The sequence below is a fragment of the Mustela nigripes genome, chromosome 3 (assembly GCF_022355385.1).
Source record: "Mustela nigripes isolate SB6536 chromosome 3, MUSNIG.SB6536, whole genome shotgun sequence".
NCBI lineage: Eukaryota > Metazoa > Chordata > Mammalia > Carnivora > Mustelidae > Mustela > Mustela nigripes.
The window spans coordinates 153,066,294-153,090,455 of NC_081559.1; the positions used below are offsets into that span (position 1 = coordinate 153,066,294).

At 39.3% G+C, this 24,162-nt stretch overlaps 1 protein-coding gene across 1 annotated transcript in view; it reads left to right on the plus strand.

The window, feature by feature from the left end:
• Positions 1-24,162, plus strand: part of NECAB1 (N-terminal EF-hand calcium binding protein 1) — a 205,413-nt gene that overhangs the window by 152,715 nt on the left and 28,536 nt on the right. Inside the window, exons 7-10 of the mRNA XM_059394834.1 lie at positions 5,432-5,553; positions 8,276-8,352; positions 13,562-13,615; positions 20,696-20,808. Of these exons, the coding sequence (XP_059250817.1) occupies positions 5,432-5,553; positions 8,276-8,352; positions 13,562-13,615; positions 20,696-20,808 (366 nt within the window). The remainder of the gene's footprint in view (positions 1-5,431; positions 5,554-8,275; positions 8,353-13,561; positions 13,616-20,695; positions 20,809-24,162) is intronic.

Here is a 24,162-nt window from a genome sequence, read left to right on the forward strand (position 1 = left end):
GGTAGTAGTGACTGATGTTGGAGCTCTGAGAAGGACAAAACACAGACAGTGTATGAAGCCAAGATGCAATGTAATTGGTGTCACAAATCTCAGGCTCATGAATTGGTTTCCCCACGCACAGTGGGGGTGAAGGTGGGGCTAACATATTGCTGAAAGCTCCATCCAACACTGGGGAAGTGTCTTTCCTCAGTCTCTGAGGAAGCCTAGAATGCTTTCTGGAGAAGGGGAACAGATACACAGCTTGCGGTGTAGCAGTCAGGACACAATACTAAAACACAGGCATTAATTGAAAGTCTCCATACTGAACAGTGAGATTTGAAAGTCACTCAGCGTGCTGTACTCCCAGAGTCCTGACAACTGGACTTATACACTCTAGTTGGGAGATTCTTCTCTCACTTTTCTGTGGGATCTCATCAGCCCAAGAGAAAGACTAAGTACCAAGAGCTGGTGTGCCCTAATGAATAGGCCAAGTCAGGCCACCCTACAGTGGGGCCTGCAAGTTGGCAATCTCTGCAGCTCCCCCACCACACACACACACACACACACACACACACTCTCTCTCTCCAATCATCCCTGTTTCCTTCCTCTGAAATAGGAAAGGACAACCAAGAGAACATGTCAAATACAAGAAAAGAAACTTAGGAGAAACAATTAATCCAGAGAGCAGAAGAAAGCTTCCAAAAAAGAAAAAAAAAAAAATCAGTACCCAGAGAAAGCAGAGAAAATATTGCATTTATGAATTAAGGACAGGATGCTGTTTTAAAAATAATAATATTCAAAGCACATAAAGAGCTCTTGGAAATTATGTTTGCAGAAATAACCTGTGAGCAAGATTTGGTGATAAAAGTATGATGATGTTTCCACAGAGATGAAAAATAGGAAAGAAAATAAATAAATAAAACTATAGGATAGTCCAAAAAGCCCAATATTTGAAAGTAGTAATTCCAGAAAGAGGAAAAAAAGAAATTTTTTAAGAAATAATTCTCAGAACAAGGACCTGAGTTTCCGTTGATAGAACAGACCAAGAGCCTATTACAGTAAATCATAAAATCTGACACCAAGGCATGGCATTTTGAAATTTCAGAATACTAAAGACAAAAAGAAGTGTCTAAAATCTTCTAGACAGAAAAACGATTTCAAATACAAAGAACAAAGAAAACACTAGATTTTTTCAATAATGACACTGGAAACTAGCATGCAATCAAACAGCCTTTTCAAAATTTGAAGAGAACATGATTTGCAACCTAACTCTCTCTACTCTGACTTCTGGAGAAGATGGCACAGTAGGAGGATCCTAGGCTCACACTGTTCTATGGATATACCTAAATAATACCCACATCAATGTAAATAACCCAGAAAATGACCAGAAGGTCAGCCGAACAGACTCTCAACATCTACATGTAGGAAGAGGCCACATTGAAAATGGTAGGAAGGGTGGAGATGTAGGCACAAGCCAAACAGACCCACAAGACTGTCTCTGGGAGGGATGGACACTGCAAACATGGAGAAGGGAAAAGGGCACCCTATAGGAGCCCCCAGACACAAGGGATTCACATAGGGAAGATGAACCCCTATAACATTTGGATTTGAAAACCAGAGGGGCTTAATTTTGTAATTTTTTAACAGTCATTCGGGCTTAATTAAGACCTAGAACTTTCTTTTTTTTTTTTTTTTTAAAGATCTTATATATTTGAGAGAGAGTGAGAGAGAAAGCATAAGAGGAGGGGGGAGGATCAGAGGGAGAAGCAGACTCCCCGCTGAGTCCACCTCAAGAAGCCAGAAAAATCTCAAATAAACTAACCTTACAACTAAAGGAGCCAGAAAAGGAAGAATAAATAAAACCCTAAACCAGTAGAAAGAAAGAAAATAAAGATAAGAGCAGAAATACATGAAATAGAAACTAAAAACAAAAACAAACCAAAAAGATCAATAACGCCAGGAGTTGGTTCTTTGAAAAGATTAACAAAATTAATAAACTTTTAGGCAGACTTATAAATATAAGTCTTATAAATATAAGACTCAAAATCAGAAACGAAAGAGGAGAAATACCAACCAACATCATGGATTATTAGAGAATATTATGAAAAATTATATGACAACAAATTGTGCAATCTAGAATAAATGGATAAATTCCTAGAAACATATAACCTCCCAAAACTGAATCAGAAAGAAATGGAAAATTTGACGGACCAATTACCAGCAATGAAATTGAATCAATAATTAAAAACTCCCCAAAAACAAAAGTCCAAGACCAGATGGCTTCACATGTAAATTTTACCAAACATTTAAAGAATCATTAATATCTATTCCCAAACTATTCCAAAAAATAGTAGAGAAAGGAAAGCTTCCAAATTCATTCTGTGATGCCAGCATTACCCTGATATCAAAGCCAGATAATGACACTACAATGAAAGAGAATAAAAGAGAACTATAAGCCAATATCTCTGAAGAACACAGATGCAAAATTCCTCAACAACACATTAACAAATTGAATCCACCAATATATTTTAAAAAATTATTCACCATAATCAAGTGAGATTATAAGCCTCTGCACAGCAAAGGGAATAATCAAAAAAAACAAAATGACAACCTACTGATTGGGAGGAGATATTTGCAAATAATATATTTGACAAAGGGTTAATATCCAAAATATATAAAGAATATACAGAATGCATAAAACTCAACACCAAAGGAATAAATAATCCAATTAAAAATGGGCAGAAGATAAGAACAGATGTTTCTCCAAAGAAGACAGATAGGTGGCCAACAGACACATGAAAAGATGGTCAACTCACTAACCATCAGTGAAATGAAAATCAGAATTAAACTGAGATATCACCTCACTCCTGTCATGACTAAAGTCAAAAACACAAGAAACAAGCATTGGCAAGAATGTGGAGGAAAAGAAACCCTCGTGCACTGTTGGTGGAAATGCAAACTGGTGCAGTCACTGTGGAAACCAGTATGGAGGTTCCTCAAAAAATTAAAAATGGAATTACCATAAGATGCAGTAATTCCACTCCTGGGTATTTAACCAAGGAATATGAAAACACTAATTTGAGAAGATATATGCACCCCTGTGATTATTGCAGTATTACTTATAATAGCCAAAATATGAAACCCAAGTATCCATGGATAGATGAGTGGATAAAGAAGTGTACACACACACACACATATACATACAGTGGAATATTATTCATCCATAAAGAAGAATGAAATCTTGCCATTTGCAGCAACATGGATCTGGAGAGCATAATGCTAAGTGAAATGTCAGTAAGAGAAAGACAGATGCCATAGGAGTACACTCATGTGGAATTTAAAAAATAAAAAAGACAAATTACAGACTTTTTTTTTTTTTTGAGATTTTATTTATTTGAGAGAGAGACAGAGAGAGCACAAGTGGGGAGGTGAGAGAGAAGCAGGCTCCCTGTTGAGCAGGGAGCCCCATATGGGGCTTGATTCCAGAACCCTGAGATCATGACCTGAGCTGAAGGCTGTCTCTTAATTGACTGACCATCCAGGTGCCCCCAAATCACAGACTCTTAACTATAGAGAACAAAACTGATGGTTACCAAAGGGGATAGGTGAGATAGGTGAAGGAGATTAAGAGTACACTTATGATGATGAGTACTGAGTACTGCATAGAATTATTGAATCACTATATTATATACCTGAAAATAATATACCACTGTACATTAATTATGCAGGAATTTTAAAAAGTAAAGCTCTTTACCCCATAAAACCACCAATAAAGCAGAATAAAATAAAAGTATCTCTTTTTTTTTAAAGGTTTTATTTATTTGTCAGAGAAAAAGAGAGAGAGAGAGCACAAACAGGGGGAGAGGCAGGCAGAGGGAGAAGCAGGCTCCCCCCCCCGAGCAAGGAGCCCGGAGCGACACTCGATCCCAGGACCCTGAGATCAGGACCTGAGCCAAAGGAAGATGCTTAACTGACTGAGCCACTAAGGTGTCCCAAAAGTATCTTTTTAATATGCAGTATCTCAAAATTTTGAACACTGTATCAAAATCTAATGATGTACTATAGCTAGATAATTGAACATAATAATAATAAAAAAAAAGAGAACCAGCATAGTAAAAAAATAAAAAGCTATTAAGTTTGTTCATTTATCTAAAAAGAAAAAATTGCCTCTCATCGTGCTTAAAAGGGAGTTTGGGGAGAATCAGTATTAGAGAGAGGCTAAAGAAATTTTCCCTTAATGATAGTAAAGGAAGATTTTGGGTGATTGAATTAGTATTAGAATTGGGTGTATGTAACAGGAAAAAATTGGCTTAAACACAAAAGGGTTTATTATATCTTATGAAAGAGCTTGGTGGGGACTCCTGGGTGGCTCAGTGGGTTAAGCCTCTGCCTTCGGCTCAGGTCATGATCTCAGGGTCCTGGGATCGAGGTCTGCATCGGGCTCTCTGCTCAGCAGGGAGCCTGCTTCCCTCCCTCTCTCTCTGCCTACCTCTCTGCCTACTTGTGATCTCTCTCTTCCTCTCTGTCAAATAAATAAATAAATACATCTTTTAAAAAAAGAAAGAAGGAAAGAAAGAGCTTGGTGGTGGCAGCCTAAGCACCTGACAGCTCTACAGATTTATCATAGACCTCCTTCCTTTTTCACATATTAAGTACATCCTCATGTTTGCCTAGTGGTGCAAGATGGTTGCTGGAATTCCAGCTATCATGTGTGTATTCCAACCAGGATAGAAGAATAGGGAAAGACCAAAGACTTGCTTCCCAAATTGAATCCATTCTTTCGAATAGTTTTTCTATAAGTTCCTTATAATATTTCCTTGTATATACTCTTGACCTGAGCTTTTCATAGTGGGAAGTTAATAGATACATTTTAAAACTGAAGAATAAAATGATAGCAATTGAAGCATATTATATATAGACATGAGGATAAACACTCAAATTAACACTTGTTGAAAGCATTCCCTGAACACTTGTTGAAAGGGGAATGGTGCATGATATGGAGGTGGGGGAGTAGGAGCTCCTGTTTGTTAAAATAAGCTTTGTAGAATTATTTGACTTTTAAAATTATATGGATACATAGCCTTGATTTAAAAAACTTAAAACTGACTGAACGCCATAGGTGTTCTCAAACTAAATACATCAGCACACACAAAAACATTTTTTCCACTGATGGTTTGGTCAAGATAGGTAAGATGTTTTTCTTAAGTCACAAATTAATATACAATTTTTACTCAAATTTTGAAAGAATATAGACAGCTCACAGTTTCTCCTTTAGATTCACATTTATACATTTATAAAACCAAATCTTCTGGGTCTTTAGAGCATGTTGGTAAGCAGCAATTCTCCTAACTTTTCATTTCACTATACCAGAAAATCTTTGGACCGATGGTTGAAGATCTGTTTCTCCAGGCAAGAAACACGCCATGGTTAAATGTTGTCTCTCTTGTTCAAGGCAAGGGCCGACCAAGCCGGAAGTCCTGTTGATTCAGTGGCCTGGAAAGCGATCAAGTCGCAGAGTCCAGAGACACAACAGCTTCTCCCCTAAAAGCCCTCAGTTTAGTGCCTGCGGCCCAGGTAATGAAGCTTTGTCATTTTTCTCCTTCCAAACTGACTCAGTTTGTATTTTCACGTTGACGTATTTTTTAAACCAGTTGTTTCATATGTTTTAAACAAGTAAAACAGCAGTAGTAATGGAATGGTTTTCCTATACCAGCTAAGTTTGAAACCATGTGGCAAAGAACCTACGGTGTTAAGAACAGGGTGATGATCCTCCCCGTTGTTTCTGGCAGCATCCCACAGCAGCATCCAGCAGTGCACAGAGGAACGATGGGGAGGGCAGAAAGCAGCTTGGTCGCCTTCTGCACGAGGACTGGAGACCTGTAGAAGTCCCGATCAGATTCAAGAAAGGAGGCGCCCTTTAGTTTGTACCCTAATTTGCTCCAGATTCCCTAAAGCCCACCTAAACATATAGAAAGTCCATCTCAGGAAAAGGATCTTTATTTCCTTTCATGATGGGATTAAAGTTACAGCTGGCATTTTTGAAGCATGAAATATATTATGACATTTATTGGCCTAAAACCTTAATATTATAGGTTATTTTAATTGTGTTATTTTAATAATTTCTTCAATAATCCATTTGAAGTACACAAATTCACGTTGCAAAGCATCAGTAATTTCTGTAAAGCATGTGTGTGCGTGCATATGTGTATATGTATATGAGTGTGCATATATATAAACATCACTTGAACATATTGTTTTGACACAAATTAATCTTTAAATATCTGATATTTCAGTAAACTAAAGTACTAACTATAGCCTATATTTACACAGACTGTACTTGAAAGGTTTCAAAGTGCCTTCTTGAACACTGTCTTTTTTCATTCTATTATCTTATAAGATGGATGTTGGTATCTTTATTTCCCTAGATGAGAAGCAATTTGTCCAAGGTCATCTGGTTTATTAGTCCATTTTTACAGTGAGACAACCACAAAAGCTCAGTGATTACCACTGCAAATACTTGTCTTTTTTCGCTCATGGGTCTGTGGTTGATGGTGATTTGGGTGACCTCAGCTGGATGTGTGCTCCCCTGGTGAAAGTAGAGTTCAGCTTCGCTTCTCGTGTCAGAAGCACAGCCAGGCCACGTCACATGGTTCACTTGAAACCACTGTGTGCATTTTACCTGCTAACTCTCCAGTGGCCAGATGAGTCCCACGCCGAACCCAGTAGCAGTGGGGAAGGACATCTACTCCATCTTTCGTGGTAGGAGGTGCTGCGAGATAGAGGGGCAGCGACTGTAGGCAGAGAATTCTATCCCAGGAAGAAAGGGGAAGTTCGTGAGTACTAATACAGCCTACTGTGTGTTGTTAGGAAATGACAATACTAGGCTCCTAGGTCAAAATGTAGATTGTTCTTCATGCTTTAGCCCTTTAGAAAACAGAGCAAAACCCAAAACATCCTTCTAAGGAATTTTGATGTGTCAGCCACCTTAAATTCTTCTAGGAACAAGCCAGGATGGAAATGGTGTTGACTGATTTGTAAGTTAATAAGTAAACATAAATTTTGTTCATACAGTTACAATGTTTTCTGTTATAAAGCACCCTATTCTGATTTTTTTTTCTTATATCCACTTCTGTGTGACTGCGCTCCTGCTTAGGTTCACCTCCTAATTTGCTTTGCAAGGAGTTTCACCCAAGAATGCAGAGAGAGCAAGAAGTGCATTCTTATGTAAAGTACAACCTCTTTATAATTTGGTCTTCTCTTCCAAACATTCAAAGCTAAAACAAGGTTTTACAGTTTGAATTCAATCACATCCTCCCATCGAGAAATATTCAATAATATTTCAGCAAATGCCTATGAAATCATTTTTGAGCCAAGCTGCCATAAGGACCCACAAGGAGGCCAGGATGTCTATGCAGGAGCTCAGACCACAACTCTTCCCTTTGCACCCTTGAATAATCTCCAGGTTGTGAGTTCAAGCCCCACACTGGGTATAGAGCTTACTTGAAAAAGCAAGAATAAAATAAAAAAAGACTTTAAAAAAGTTTTTTAATTAAAAAGGTCATTACAGCAACAATATTAGCAGGAGGACTTGGTGCTAGATACAGACGTGTGTTTGTGTATATGTTCACACAGATGTACATCTGCACATCTGTCATGTGTATGCATGTATATATGTGTGCATGTGTGTGTATATACACATGTATATGTTTTGATTGAATCCTCACAATAACTATGTGGCCACTGATACTCTTGCCATTTTAAAAATTAGGAAGCTGAGGTCAGAGGAGTCCAGTCATCTGAACAAGATCAGCAGCTTCCAGATCCTGCATTCCTGACTGCTATGCCATGACTACAGCACCCATGCTTATTCTGGTTAGGCTCTAGGAAAGGAGACACCAGCTACCTTGTCGTGGTCAGACATCTCACTTCCTTCCCTGGCTCCTGCCACTGTCACAGAAGTCAGCTTAGAATTATTGATGGATGCTTTCTGTTTTTGCAAAAGAAAAACCAGCCATCTCATGGAGTGGTAAAAATGGCTCAGCAGGATCTGTTCCTTGATGATCAAAGGCCAGTGCAGGCAATGACGTCAAAGGCATAGACTTGCGAAAATGAACCCATGGGGGCACGCAGATCTGTGGAACACAATAACTCAGAAAGCACTCATGTGAATGCAGTTCTTAAGAAGGTGGTGGCTAGTCAGTGACACTGTGCGCTTCCTTCCAGGTCAAAGAAAAGTTCTGAAATGCTCAAACGTTCCCTCTCTTTAACACATTGTCCTCATGGTTTTCCCCTCAAGGCTTGTTAGAAGAAGATAACCAGTGGATGACCCAGATCAACAGACTCCAGAAATTAATTGATCGACTGGAAAAGAAGGTACATGCTTCCTTTTCTTTCTTCTCCCTCTCACTTTCCAGTATGTTCTGACCCATTTTCCTCACGGCATTAATACATCCATGGCTGCCCCATGGATAGAGTAACAGCCAGGAGTCCTGTGATGCTACAAATGGCCGCCTGGTAGTTATCTGGGCATTTCTGTTAAGGCAAATACATGTTAATTCTCAGTCCCTCACCCCTACCCCTGGTTAGAATTAAGATAGGATGTAGAGGGGCGCCTGGGTGGCTCAGTCGGTTAAGCATCTGCCTTGGGCTCTGGTCATGATCCCAGGGTCCTGGGATGGAGTCCCGCATGGGTTCCCTGCTCTGCGGGGAGCCTACTTCCCCCTCTCCCTCTGCTCCTCCTCCCATGCTGCTGTGCGTGCACGCATAGTTTCTCTTTCTCTCTTTCCAATAAATTAGTAAATCTTAAAAAAAAATTTTTTTTTTAAAGGATGTAGAGTTACAAGTTAAATAAATGCACTGTACTGCCTGCTTCTTAGGTTACCAGTGCTATAGGTAGCAGTACGCCTGAATGACGCAGACGGCTGCTTGTAGGGATGGCCTGGCCCACGTCCTGGGAGTGTTTCACAGTGATTCAGGAAAGTGGTTGTATGAGATACTAGAAGGTGAAATTACATTTGCAACTTCTGTAAATTAGCCTGCTAACTGATGAATTTTGGTGCTGGAACTACCCAGTGAGAAACCAAGTAGGGATGTGACAAGTTTTTCAGATATATATTTCATGTTTCAAGTTATTTCTGCTGACTAAATCACTTAGTACCTACAGTCCTAATATTGTAGTGGTGTTCCCTTTGATGGAAGAGGCAGGTTATATCAGTAAGAATATGTGTTTTCTAGTCACTCCAGGCACCAAAGGAAGAAATGTTTGTTTGAGACAGTTACAGACATTGAAGAACCTACAGCCTGCTTGTAAAATTAAGCATTATTATAAAAGTTAACGGATTTTCTTAAAGTATGTGATAGCACAGAACCAGCTTCATAGTTAATGCTCAGTGAACTCTTGCTGACTGACTGAGACATGCCAAAGGAGTAGAACAGATGCTAATTTCAATCTACAGATGCTTCCTGAGGGAAAGATCACTGCGAACTAGGGTGCTTGGCAAGGACTTAGTGTGGCTGGAGGGGCTTGAGTCAGGCCTTCAAATGATGGCAATTAGGGATTTTGTTTGCAAGCAACAGAAATCACCTCTGTAATCAGTTCTTTTTCTGGAAGGTATGGGAGTGCTCACAGAATCAACAGAAGGTATAGAAACTAGGATTGAGGAAAAGTCAGAAGACACAGTAACTCTAGAGATCTAAGTGAGAAATGCTCAGTGGTCTCTCTGGCTACCTCTACTGGAATAAGTGAGTTCCAACCATCTCAAGTCTGTTGACATTATGCTCAAGATTCCACTTCCCGGGGGTAGAATCTGGTTGGTCTTGTTAGGGCCTCAGGCTGATTACTTGGATAAGGAAGGGAAGAACATCTTGATTAATGGTCCTAGAGCAGTGTGTTGAAAGGAGAAGGGAGAATTTACTGAAAGGAAAATGTATTGTCATTAAAATTGGAGTAAATACTAGTCTGCTAACAAGCCAATGAACAAATAGATATTTGTTATGGAAAAAAAAATTTTTAGTAAAAAGAGAGCACCTAGAGAGGACATTAGGTAAGGGTGACAGCATGAGTAAAACCTAAGTAGGCCAGCCTGGTTAGATTCTTTTTGTTAGGAAAATGGTAACAAATAAGATTGTGTGGATGGATAGGGCCCATATTACAGATGGTGTTAAATAACAGAGTAAGGGATTTGGTCTTGTCTTAGAGACAACAGGCGGCATTTATTATTATTTTTCAACAGGTAAGTGACATAACCAGAAAGATCTTTTAGTTAGAAAATTGGACAGCAAGAATACAAATTGAATTCAAACAAGAAAACTCGAACCACCAAAACTAGCTCAAGCAATGACATTAAGGAGCAAGTTGCAGATCTGAGCCCACTGGGATCAGGTATGGCAAGAGATGGCCCTGTAATATATGACCGAAAAGGGGTGCCTGGGTGGCTCAGTCATTAAGCATCTGCTTTTGGCTCAGGTTATAGTCTCAGGGTCCTGGAATCAAACCCCACATTGGGCTCCCGGCTCAACAAGAAGCCTGCTTCTCCCTCTCCCACTCCCCCTGCTTGTGTTCTGTCTCTCGCTGTGTCACTCTCTGTTGAATAAAGAAATAAATAAAAATCTTAAAAAATATATATATATGTATATGTCATATACATATATATATATTTTTATGTATATATGTCATATACATATATATATATATATGACTGAAATGTGTGTGTGTGTGTGTGTGTGTATGACTGAAAAGAAAATGGCAGTTTTGAAAGACTTGAGTGAAATTAACAGGATCATTGAATGGATTTGATGGGTAAAGGACAGAGGAATCTCAGATAGGATTCTGAGAATTTGAGTCTGAGCGCCTTAGTCAATTGTATCATTAGCAGAAAGGAAGAGACAAGTGAGAGATAATGGGTGAGTTGAGGTGAAGTTGTTGATTAGGTGTGTTAATTTCAAGATCCACTAGGTCACAGGCAAAAATGTTCAGTTAGATGTTACTAAGCAAGAAGCCAGGCCAACAGTTTAAGGTCTCAAGAGCCATCTCCACAAAAATGAAACTTCGTGGCCTGAGTTGAGGAGGATCTCTGAGAAGGAGATTCTGTACAAGGAACCAGGTCCAGAGGAAGAAAACTAGGAGAGGTCTAGTCCCTCTGCTGCTATATCACCATTTGTTACATTAACATCGACCACTTAACTGGGCAAATAACCTAAACTTAGAGCTGCTGCAATTCACTTCCTAATTTCATCAATTGTTATGTGAACTAAGATTAAACATAATCATAGGGAAAATGGTGGCTATGAAAATTTGCTTTCCAATCATGGAAGATGGAAATGCATGACCTCTATTTGGAAAACAAACCTTGTTAAAACATAAGGCGTCCATTGTTACATAATTTCAGATTCATTTAAAGAACATAAATTTCTCCTTTTAAAATAGATTTGAAGTTCTTCTTCTCTTTATTTGGTGTCTTAACTTTATAGAGCTATTTTTAAAGGAATAACTTTAACTTAGGTCATGCCTTTTTTTTCCAACTTTAAATCAAAGTATTATCACATCTCTTTCTTTCCTAGACTTTTTCTCCCTCCCTTCCTATGAAAGGGTTTCATTTTGAGGACAGAGTCTGAGAGGTTTGCTGAAAGTATGATGTGATGGTCTTGGGCATTGGATCCCAGCTGTGTGGGGCTCAGCATGGTTTGTCTTAATGAATGGAGAGGCAGTGCAAGTTCTGTGTCCTTCTACAACTTATTCTGTACTGTGAATTAGGCTTTTAGAGGAAAAACTACCCAATTGCCAAACAGTAGCTAAGTGCATGTCATTTCACAGTTGACTCTCTTGTCTCATGCAGTTTTTGGCACCGGGTTTGATCTCCCCATTAGAAGGACATGTTCCTGCAGGGGAGCACCTGTTATCTTTTCTTGCAGTTAGTATGATAAATCCTTTCTGCACCATAAGCCGAGCCCAGTACCATTCATGTGGGGGAGGGGGAATAATTCTTGAAATTTCTACAATTTCCTTCGGCATTCTTTCTCCCCATTTCAGCCCCCGTGAGGATTTATGGGGATATATTGAGATCATATTTTATGTTGTCCTTGAGCCCTGCAGAAAACATTTTCAAACATCCTCATTGTGTTCATACCACCTGTTTTAGGTTGTTCTTATCATCAATCAAAGAATGTGGAAGCGAAAATTGTACCTGAGTTGGTGATAGGGACAGAGTGGTCAAGGAGATCCCTTTTGTTAGAGTTTCTATCTGAGGAGCATTTTTGAAGATTCATCCCATTGCCTTCCATCTCCTTGACTTCAGGGGGAAGCTGTGATTTCAGTGGGGCATTTATTCAGCCATTCATTTATTCAGCTATTGTCTACTGCACATCTGCTTTATGCCCAGTATTATTCTGGCAGTGGAAGTACAGCTGTGATCAAAATAGGTAAGGTCCTTGGTCCAGTAGAGACCAAGGAAAATCAATAAACAAATCAATGAAATAAGGTAATTTCAGAGAGTAAAAGTATCGGGAAGACAATGTAAGGCAGTATGGTGATGAGGGGGTGGATACCTAAAGTGGGTGACCCAGGAAGGTCATGTTAAAAAGTGATATTGGAGTTGAGGTGTAAGAGAGGAGAAGGAGCCAGCTAGGTGAATCTCTAGGAATAGAGAATTCAAGAGGAAAATGGTAAAAGTGGATCCTAGAAAAGTTAAATAACTTGCTATTTATTGGAAAATATGGTAATGATAAATGGTAAAAGTGGATCCTAGAAAAGTTAATGGTAAAAGTGAATCCTAGAAAAGTTAAATAACTTGCTTAAGGTTTAATTACAAGAGAACAGCAAAGCTAGAGCTACATAGCTCTGTTTTTAACAAGTTTATGTTATTTTGGACAGTCTGGATTTCTGCAGCTCTCAGTTTATTATCTCCTTGAAGGAATTATTGTGGATAATCCTCATCTACCACAGATGCTAGGATATATATTCTTAGAATGAAGCCCTTGGAGTTTGCATGCTTGGTTTCACTGGAGACATTAACGTCACCCATTAATGACTGCAGAAAGTTCTAGGGTCTTTTTAGCCATCCTTGATTTTTAGGAAATATCAAAAAAAGTTTTGATTTGCTTTTGAATTCATCATGTTTTAGTAATGTCAAATTATCACTAGAGTATAAAAGTATTATAGCAGTTGCACTAATGTCTGTCAAGATCTCCCTCTTGGGCAATCAGTGGCAATCAGTACTAACAGCAAAAGAAGTCAGCCTAGTCTTTCTTTTTCCTGTCCTGTTCTTTCCCTATTCCTATGAATTTGCTCCATTTTGTTCTCTTCTATTGTCATCAGTAAACTTAAGGTAATAACAAACACCTCTGAAATGGTTTTTTTACCGTTGATAAATGGGTAAAAGAGGTTTTACTGGTTTCATTTTTTTTTAATGGTTTCATTTTTCAAAAAGTTTTCATTTGTTTTAAGTCAGAATTACTCCATTTCCTTTTAGATAATGAGGTTCCTTTGGTACAATATTAGCCATAAAAGACTTAACATTCAAGTATATGGTGTTTCCTTTATCTCATTTCTGGTCCCTTTCTTTCCCATTTCTTTCTCCACCTGAAGGATCTCAAACTTGAACCACGGGAAGAAGAAGTTATTGAAGGGAATACTAAATCTGTAAGTACTTTTTTCCTAGGTGAAAATGTCAGAAATTTAATTTAATTTCTTCAAAATTAGTGACTTTCTCAGTGAAAATTTGAAATTGTACAAACACATATTTTATTTTGCATGCCTAAGTAGTAGTTTTGAAATTGTGATTTGTGGAAACCTAATGCTTAGTTTACAGGGTTTTTATGCAAGTACTTAGCATGTGATATGTGCAGAATGACAATTTTATGCATATGTAAATCAGTGAGTTATTGAATAATTGAATGAATGTGACTGGAAGAAAAGGGCAACATTCAAATTATATCTCGAACAACATTTTATCAACCCTCCAAGCCTGAGTGTTCCACCTGAGGTGAAAATTGATGCTATTCAGTATTGTATCTCCAGCTTCTGTCCTAGGGCCAGGCACACTGTAGGTACTCAGAAATTTTTTTTTTTTAAGAAAAGAAATTGACATTTAGAGAAAAAGGAACATTTATGCTCCTAGGGAAAAGACATCCATGCAGAATGGTGGCAGATGAAGAGAGAAAAAAGTGATGCTAATAGGCACTCAGACACAAAATAAGAAATTTATGAGTAAGTTACCTAATTGGAAATACATATCATGATTTGTTATTTTGAGACAAATATTTGTAGCACATTCTCTTGGGGGAAAGTGGATCTTTGCATTCACATTTAGTAGAAATTTGGATTTTAAAATCTTGACAACTCACAGAAAATCACTTTTCTTATTACCTTAAAGGCATATTATGTAGATCTTGTAGAAGCCATCACATTTACATGAGACAAAGATAGACAAACCTTTCATCTCTGTCCCGGGCACTTACTCCATAGGCACTGCCTGCCTATGTGCCAGAAGGTGAGGCTCACCTTTCTTTCTGCTCCCGCCCATCAATCCAGACTCAAAGCCCAGAGAGTTTTCAAAGGGGAAGCTGTAGAGGGTTCTGAGGAAAGCTTTATAATGATGTTATAATTAGAATCCTATAGATATGAACACTTTCCCCAAAGGTAACCTACATATTATGTTCAGGGCTTCTGTTCCTCCAAAGATGGGGTGTGGTCTGTTTTAATTCATCAGGCACCCAGAATTCTAAAGCGGTAGGTTTTGTTGGGAAGCAGAATCTTTTTTTGAGGAGAGGAAAAGGCTGTTGAGTGCACTTATTAGGAATATTATTCCCAGCGGTCCCTTAGTCACAGGACTGAGACCTTGCAGTCTTACATCTGTCGTCAATTAGATTTGCATGTAGGGAAAACTACACTCCAGTCAAGACAACAGAACATAATATTTCTAATGTTGAGAGAGACCATTGTCTATTCTTATATAATTTCCTAACGTGAGACTCTTCTCTCACACTAGCTAAGTGGGATAAAAATTGTCTAAGGATTATTGATGGAAGGTGACAGACTGTTCCATTCTCTGGTCCCTGACAGAAGAGAGGCCAATGTCAATTTTAAAAGATTTATCAACCCACACAGTATTACTAATTCAATAGCGCATAGAAGTATTTAACAAAGTAGGTTGGGCAAAGTGCAGCAGTCAATATTGTTGAAAAGCAGGAAAGGATATTCCTTAACTATCTTCAGCCACACGTAAAGGTAAAATAATTATGCTCTTTGGGACTACACATTTAGTAATGATTTGAATAAGTTTGTTTTTTTCTCGAAGATACCAATAAGCTACCTGTCATTAAAAGTTGTACTTTCTCATTAGTTGTAGTAATGCCTCACCATCGATTCTTAAAAAACTTTCTCTACTTGGAATGACAAAAACAGATCTCCACTGTTCACAGCCAGCTCCCAGCATCTCCTGCTCCTCTGGGCTCATTTCTCTTGGTGTCCAAAACCAGGTTAAGGCTTTATTGGCTAGAGAGGTGATTTTCCTTTTCCCTTAATGAATACATGAGAACCTTGAAAAATAAATTCCATACCAGAGAGCAAAAAATAAATGGTTATGATAGATTTTATTTTCTAAAGCTACTGTACACTGAGCCTTTGTGACATGCCAAGTATTGTGTGAAACACACTCATCTGTAATTCACTCCATCCTCATCAGAGCCGTAGGAGGTGGTGCAATCAGTAACCCCATTTTGCAGATGGAGAATTAAGGTATGGAAGGATAACGATACCCTAGCCAGACCCCAGATCTACGCTAGACCTGTACCCCACACTGTAATAGCTCCACTCCATTGTTTGGTGCATCTTGGGACCCTAAAGTGGAGTTTTTTTTTGCCAGTGAGGATGTGAGCTAACAGATGACTCCGTTTCATGAGATTTTCTACATTAGAGCAGAACAGTCGTATCTGGTAGGCCTATTTAAACACACAGCCAAAGTCCCAAACCCTACTAGCTGCCATATCTAGTTTTCAGGAATGTGAGTCATTACATAATGATGAATCTAGGATATGATTTCTTTCTTTCTTTTTTTTTCCCCCCTCAGTGAGCAGAGTATGAGAAGTAACATCTATTGAGTATCTATCCTGGGCAAGATTTTTACGTATGCTATTCCATTTAATCCTCCTCCAAACTCTGTGATATAAGTACCACTGTTCCAATTTCATTTGGTGACTAAGGATGAAAAGAAGTAACGGGTTCAAGGCCACATAGCTAGTAAAAGTGAAGCGAAGTTTTTTGTTTTTTTTTTTTTAATATGTGTACTCTTTGCTCTTAAAGGACAAAGGAAAGAGGACAATATGTTAGAGGCAGATGAATGAAAAGATGCAGACCTCTACCACCTCAAATCTTTTTTACTGGAATGAATAGTGCATAAATAGCATTTATTAAAAAGCTTTTAAAAATGATCACTGGCTGAAAGCAAAACTAGTTCTTGCTTGTTTGTTCCATGAATAACCCCATCACCAGCCAAGTGCCAGGACCTGGGGGAGGGTCTGGAGATAAAGGGGTAAATATTACAGGTGCTACCAGACAGACCAGAAGGACCTGCAGTGATTCAACAAGAAATCTACAGGACACTGTGCTGAGGATTATTATAGAAAAGTTCAGATTTGCACAGCAAGGGAACACAATTTAACTTAGGATGCCAGGGAATGCTTTGAGAATGACATAGTATTTAATGTGAAATCAAAAAGAATAAACAGGAATTTGAAAAAATATTTATATATCTCTGATAACATTGAATTGTTCAGATGTTGAACTAAAAGGGCAACACTAAGGGGTTATATAAGAAGATCAGAATGTTCCAAATGATTTGTAAAAAAGCATGTTATAAAGACCACAACCTTCAGAATTCATAATTTTACTCTTGTTATAATAGAATAGAAAATGTACATCAGAAATCTAAGATCCAGGATTGTGACTTTATGAGTCATAGAAAACTTGGGAGTAATTTATTGTCTTCTAGCCGTCAAGTACTAAGGCAGGGAGTGTGAATCACTGAAGGTCAATATGGTTTTTGAAGGGAACCCATCCAGACCATACATCCTGGATCTGGCCAGCTATATTTGCCCACCCAAATCCTTATGCTTGGTGCCATTGTATGCCTTGCATGGCACTTCCTATCAAACAACTATTGGAAAAAGATGATGATTTCCTACATATTTTGTATATTCAAAAGGGTTCTTTTTGGAGTCAGTATAATTTTGATCCCATTCTGGTGCTTTTCAAAAACTGTAACTTTTCCTGAGCACATTATTGTTTATGCCAGAATAGTTTATACGATAGGAGTTTATAGATCTAATATATTTCTCTGCCTTTCTACCCTCATAGAGCCTGAGAATAATATTTTGTGAAGTAAATTAATCCTGCCACACAATATCATGTGTATTGAGGTTTTTTGCCAACAAATATGTCAGGAGCTCTTAAGACATAGTTTTGCTTTGCGATAGCTATTATGAGATAGAACAAGAGCACACAAGAAAGGCTGTTATTCTGAAGACATGCTTGGAACACAATGGTAAATGGTAGAGCTAGAAACATGAAACAAGTTAGTTTTCTTTAAAATATTTTTGTCTCCAGAGATTTTTAAAAAAGATTAAATTTCTCAAAAAAAAAAAAATCCAAGAAATTTCAGAAAGGATCTCAGGCTGTGTATTTGACATTAGAGACGTACAGAAATGTTATGAAGATATTAGGACTCCTGTACCAAAGCAAGTTATAAGACTGGCCCAGATCCAAGGGAAAGTGTATCAGGATCCACATTTTGATAGAAGCTAAAAAGCCACATTTTGAAGTGCATGTCTTCAGAAAGTAGTGAAGGATTCTATTCATGGTTGCAATTTAGATCACATAAGATTTGCCTTCAGACTAAAAGAATTACTGTGGAATCGGTAGATATATTTATATAATCTCACTAAGAAAGCCCAGGAGAAATCATCCGAGTCATTGTTCATCACAAATACATGATCAGGAAGTCTCTGAAGATTTATATCAAAAGGACATGTCTACAATTATTTTGGCAGAGATTAACTTTAACTCTTAGTTACTGATACTAAAGCCAGGTCCTGAGAGAGTGGTACAGGAGGCTGATTGTTCATTACATAATCTTAGGAGATAGTTATAGGCTTATATCTACTGGTTCTTGATGTCTGATCCTAAAGGGAAATAAAACAAAGATCAATTAAAATCACCTAACTCATTAAGGTGACTGGGTTAGACCCAAATGGAGAATGATTCTAATATAATAAAGATTTTTTTCCTTGCCCTGGAAAACGGTCCACACAAGGATTCAGGGATACATTCTCCTCTCAAGTGTGGCTCTGCCATTCCTAGGGCGGGTCATTCTGTCAACAGAAAAGGGGAAGAGAACATGGAGGGGCTTTACATCCCTCTTGAAAGTCTTGGCCCAAAAGCAATGTGCAGCACTTCTGCTTGTGTTCTGTTGGTGTAAACTCATCACTGGGTTACACCTAACTCCAAAGGATGATAGACTATGTACTCTGTGCCTAGGAAGAAGAGGAAATGGATTTGGGGAAAACGGTTTGGAGTTTCTGCCACAGTGAGCCTTCTGATTATCAAATATTCATTCTTATCACATATATAGAACATATAGATGCCTTTGCAAAGGATACCACCCTAAGTCTCCTCCAGTTACTGCTTCTAGCTCAAAGTCTGGCTTCCTGGGTGAGAATCAGTCCTCCCTGTAAGATCAAGATGTGTTCCCTTGTAGTCTGACACAGTTATGAATAAAGAAGCAAGTTCTCTCCCCTCACCACAGCCCCAAAACACACAGATAAATATACAGTGATAAAACTGGGCCAGGAGAAATGTCATAAAAACTGTAATTCAGGAAAGGCATGACTAGGAAGCATACAGCTCTTACTGGTTCATTGCAGCAATGAATTCATGCTGGGAAACTATTTGTCAGTGAAGGAAGTTCTGTGATTAGACACTGGATCCCCATTCAGGGAGGAACTCTCTTGTCCATTGTTGTTTTGAGGGGTTTGTTTTTTTTTTTTTTTTTTGGTTCTTTTTCCTCCATGACCACATTGGAAACAGCTTATCAAAGAGTATTGCCTTTTTTAGGGGTTATGCAGTATTGATAGCCTGCTTCCTGCGTTTGGAGGCCTAAATATATCTGAGTTTGGAGGCCTAAATATATTATCTTAAGGTTTACACAATCAAAGGATTTTGAAATTGGGGATGAAGATTTTAGCTATTTGACAATACAGTTCTTTTAAGAATTTAATAGACTTCTGGTCGATTTACATATAGGTAATTTCATGTGCTAGGATCAATACCTAAAGTTATTCCATAGACATGGTTCTCAAACCTTGTTAATTTCTTGGGGCACCTGGGTGGCTCAGTCAGTTATTAAGGGTCTGCCTTTCACTCAGGTCATGATCCCCGGGTCCTGGAATCGAACCCCACATTGGGATCCCTTCTCAGTGGGGAGACTGCTTCTCCCTTTCCTCTCCAATCATGCTGTCTCTATCTCTGTCTCTCTCAGATAAATAAATAAAATATTAAAAAAGAAAAAAAGACCCACAAAACAACCTTGTTGGTTTCCTTACTACACCTTATGAAGCTAAGGATTCTGTCTTAATTCATCACTATATACCCAGAATCCGGCACCTACCATTTACCTGTAGAAAAACAAAGTAGGCACTGTTGCTAGATATATAAAGTGCCTCATATGATACCTATGATACAACTGCTGTTTTCCAACAACAGTAGCTATTAACATGAAGTGAGAAACTCATTGGAGAGGAGACACAAACCAGAGGCTTAATTCTGGCTCCACCACTACGCAGCTGGGTAATATTGTACAAGTTATTTTTCTCATATTCTGAATTTTCCTTACATGTTGTTGTTTTGCATTTTTATAATTCACTCCAAATCCTTACTTTTTTTTCTCTTGCATTTCTGTGGCTCTTAACCCTTGATGGAGGAAAGGCTTAATCTTGAGATCGAAGTGCCATGAGAAGCCCATAGGCAGATCTATAGGAAAGTCTTCAAACTACAAGTGCTATAAACATAATGGGATTTGTTACAAGAAGCAATTGGCATCCAGCCCAGTGCGATCCATTAAACACAGGCTCCAACTGATGCCATAAGATTTGAGCAGGGCCTATGGTATGTGATCAGTGGTTAATGTACTTTTGGAACTGCAACGCTGATCACACATTTTTTTGAAGTTTGGTTGTTTGTAATTTTACACATGTTTAATATCATGAAATATTTAAGCTGGAGCTGTCCAGTGTGTAGAGTAGGACTACTTTGTAAAAATGACCATAGGCTGGTCATCCCAGCCTAGGCCACACATTGGAGTCACTTGGGGGTGGGTGGTGAGGGTTGTATAAATACTAGTGCTTGGACCCCACTTTCAGAGATTCTAACGTAGCAATTTTGAAACCTCCCTAGGGCTTCTAATTGAGAACCATTGTTTTTAAAAAGGAAGTGTATCCTCGGGAGACACTGTCTTTACCACCTTCTACTAGAGGCAAGGAAGGTATCCTGCCTGTATTAGAGTTTTTATAGAATGTATTCCTTGGGTTAGTCACGGTCTCCCTTTTGGTCATATTTTTAGATGAGAATTATTTGCTTTGTTGGGGGGGGGGGTGGCTGGGTACAGGGGGTCAGCTGAAGCAAGGTTCCCTGGCAGCCAGGCTGTAACCCTTGCCTCTTCCTCGGCAGCACATCATGCTTGTCCAGCGTCAGATGTCTGTGATCGAAGAGGACTTGGAAGAATTCCAGCTTGCGCTGAAACACTATGTGGAGAGCGCATCCTCCCAGAGTGGATGTTTGCGGTAAGTGCTCCTGCATGGTTCTTAGGTGAAGGCGGGGTCTGGAAGACAGGCATTTGAGAATCCTCTTGTGTTTCTGTTGATGCATTTTGCAGACTTTAATTGGGTATTTTCTCTTTTTTCCTTGGACTCTGTGGATTTGATCACTGAAGGCACCAAGGGAAATAAAATGGTGAGAACAATTTGAAGAGGGGAGTTTCACATCGACTGGCATTTCCCCTTCTGCTCCAGGCAGGCCCACACTGATTTAAAATCATCTCTGATAGATGAACCCCAAGTCCAGGGCGTCTAGCTCTGATTGCTCCCTTGGCAGCTTGCCCTACAGCCTGATAATCATTTCAGCCATTAGGAAATTGCACAGTGTCTGAAGTCGTGATTGCAGACCTTGGTCATAAAAAATAATAATAGTAAAAAACTCTTCCCATAGCCACCCAGCTCAGGCTTCGATTATCTTAGGCTAGTGAAATTTATGAACTATTCCTTATTTTCGGTTTCTCCACTCCAGGTCATCCAGTGAGCAGTTACTAGAATAATTTTACAGAAACAATTGTGGAATTCCCTTCATCAGGAACTGTAATAACTTTGAGGGTCTTAACCAAATGCTAGATATTTCTCTGACTCTATGCTTATTTTCCTTCAGAATGCACAGCACTGCTACTGTTGGTTCTCTCTTTCTGAGCAGCAGTGCGCAGCTGCCCATTGTCTTTACAGCATAAGTTGTACCTTAGACCTGGCCACTCTGCTCCCCAGATAGCTTTCTGCCAAGCGCATGTTCTGCCTCAAGTCCAAAGCCCAGCTCCAAACTCATCTGCTTCTGGAAAACTACAACCAAAATCTACCCCTACCTTGGGGTTTGTTCAAACTGCATTTCATAATGCTCTTTGTACATGTAGCGCATGTACACGTGTGTGTGTACACACACAGACACACACACAGAAATGCATACTTTATGTCTCTGCATGCTTTGGTGTTATTCCTGGTAATTGTATTTTATTTATACCCCAGCAGACTAGCTCCCCAGTTAAGAAGTCTGGCTTTGGAGTTAAGCATGGGACTGTATTCATTTTGTAATTTAGGGGAAGATCTTTACAGGCTCTAAGGCTCCGTTCCTCATTAAGAACTTCTTAAGACACCAAGAGGGCTGCGAGGATTAACTGAATGCTCAGTGCCCTGAGGCCCAGGAAACATGCATGGGGGTTACTATCCCTTCATCATCTGGCTAGCTGACCTCCCCTCTCTAGAGCTGCAGGGGACTCACTCAGTGCTGTTCCTGTTCCACCGCTCACGATCTTCCAGTCGTGCCTTTGTAACAGAAACACAGGAAAATGCTTAGTTTCCTTTGTTGTTGTTGTTGTTCTTCACAACAAACTCAGAAGAGCTCAGATCGAAACCATTTTAGCTCCGTGATGTAGGGATCTGTCAAAGTGCGAGTATATGTAGTTTTAAAAGCCTACTCATCTGAAACTGGAATTGAATGCTTGGAAAATGCAAAAAAAGAGTGTGTGCGTGCGTGTGTGTGTACACACCATCCACAGTAGGAACTACAGAAAATAGAGCACAATACTAACCAAAGAAGTGGAGACATAAGGAAGACAAAGTGTGGTTTGGTGTATCACGATCTCCAGGAATGGATTAGACTTGCTACATTTATAAATAAGGTACAAAGTTTGAATATTTCTTAAGGCTCAGAGATAGTGCTTTAATGTGTGCTGGGAAAAGGGCCTGAAGCCACGTGGCCAGCCCAGGGTGAGAGACGCAGCAGGGGAGAGCAGCTGAGGAGACCGATCTGTGCGGCCTGCTGAGGACTGTTCCCTCAGCGGCCACGGAAAATTGCTCCCGGGGCGCCAGCTGTGAAGAACAGGGAGGAACAGAATCCTCTTCCAGTGAGATAAGTTGAGATGCTCGGTCTCTCCTTTTCCTTTGCAAGACTCGTTTGTTTTTTAAGGACTCGTCGTCATTCCCTACTTGCTGATTTTTCTACGGATTTCTTTCTTTTACTGGAATTATCAGAAAGTAGACGTTATCAGATGGAATGAGCATCAGAGAATCAGTCCACGTGGCTAGAAACCATGTAAAATGCAAGTTATGCCGGCCTGCCTGTCTAAATTCAGTTCATTGGGTCGTTTTCTTCTCTGTCAGTTGATGAGCAATCAGCCAGGCCGCTCATACTGTTAGTCACGCACGATCGACTTGATCTTGGCTGATAAAGTAAAACTCAGAATGATCAGGTTTGCCATTTCTTCTCCTCCCCTGATGTCAGGCTCAGCATAACCGTGGCTAGACAAGAAATGCTGCCATAAAGCAAAGTAGAAATTACTTTGTCTGACTAGGCAGTTGGCTTCCGTTTTCTTATTTGATCTTCACTGCAGTCATCTGAAGTATGTATCCCGTCCACTGAAGGAGGGAATGGGCTCAGATGCATTAAACATCTTGCCCCAACGTGTCTGACTCCAAAACTCACAGTTAATTTTTGCCAGTACTTGGTCATCCTTGAATTAAAGTTTCCTGGACTCTCTGTGGTTAACCAGAGGTAGAATGGACAAGATCCCTCCTGTTCCAGCTATAAGGTCTTAGTTTCTTAAATTCAGGCAATTAAATTAGAGAGGTTTTTGTCCTGCAGGTATTGGACCACCAGACTCAGTGGTTTAGAGGCTGTTGGAGTCCTTGTCAGGGTACTCGTCAACTGAGTTTCCGAAGGAGCTGTTAGTGGAAAAGCCACTTAAATCGCATGACCCATTTCTCACACGCACACGTATACACACACACACAAACACTGATGATCTTTTTCTTAGTTATTTTAAAGATTTGTTTGAGAGAGAGAGAGCTCATGGGGGGAGGAGCAGAGGCAGAGAATCTTCAGGTAGACTCTCTGCTGAGCGTGGAGCCCAAGGTGGGACTCAGTCTCATGACTGACCTGTGAAATCATGACCTGAGCAAACAAGAGGCGGTCACTTCACTGAGCCCATCAGGTGCCCCAAGTTTTGCTTATTTTATAATCGTGACAGTTTATCTGTGAGGAGGTAGTATTTGAATATATGTGGTGTACACTGTGTATTAGAACCATGCTCAATGCCAGAAAAAGTGAGAAAAGGTTCTGCTTTCAAGGATCTTAGAATCCAGTTGGGAATAGAGGTTACTCATTCATAGCCTAAAATTTCACAGTTGTTAAAGAGAATAAAATGATTTCTGAAGTCACCCTTAGATCTGAGTTCTAGAATTCATATGTGTCCCAAGCTCTATGTCTTTATGTCGAGGGCCTAAGGAACATGGATGTAGAATTGTATTATAAGACTTGACCCAAACAGTGTAAGAAGAAAAAAAAAAAAAAAAAAGACTTGACCCTGTGACTTTACCATG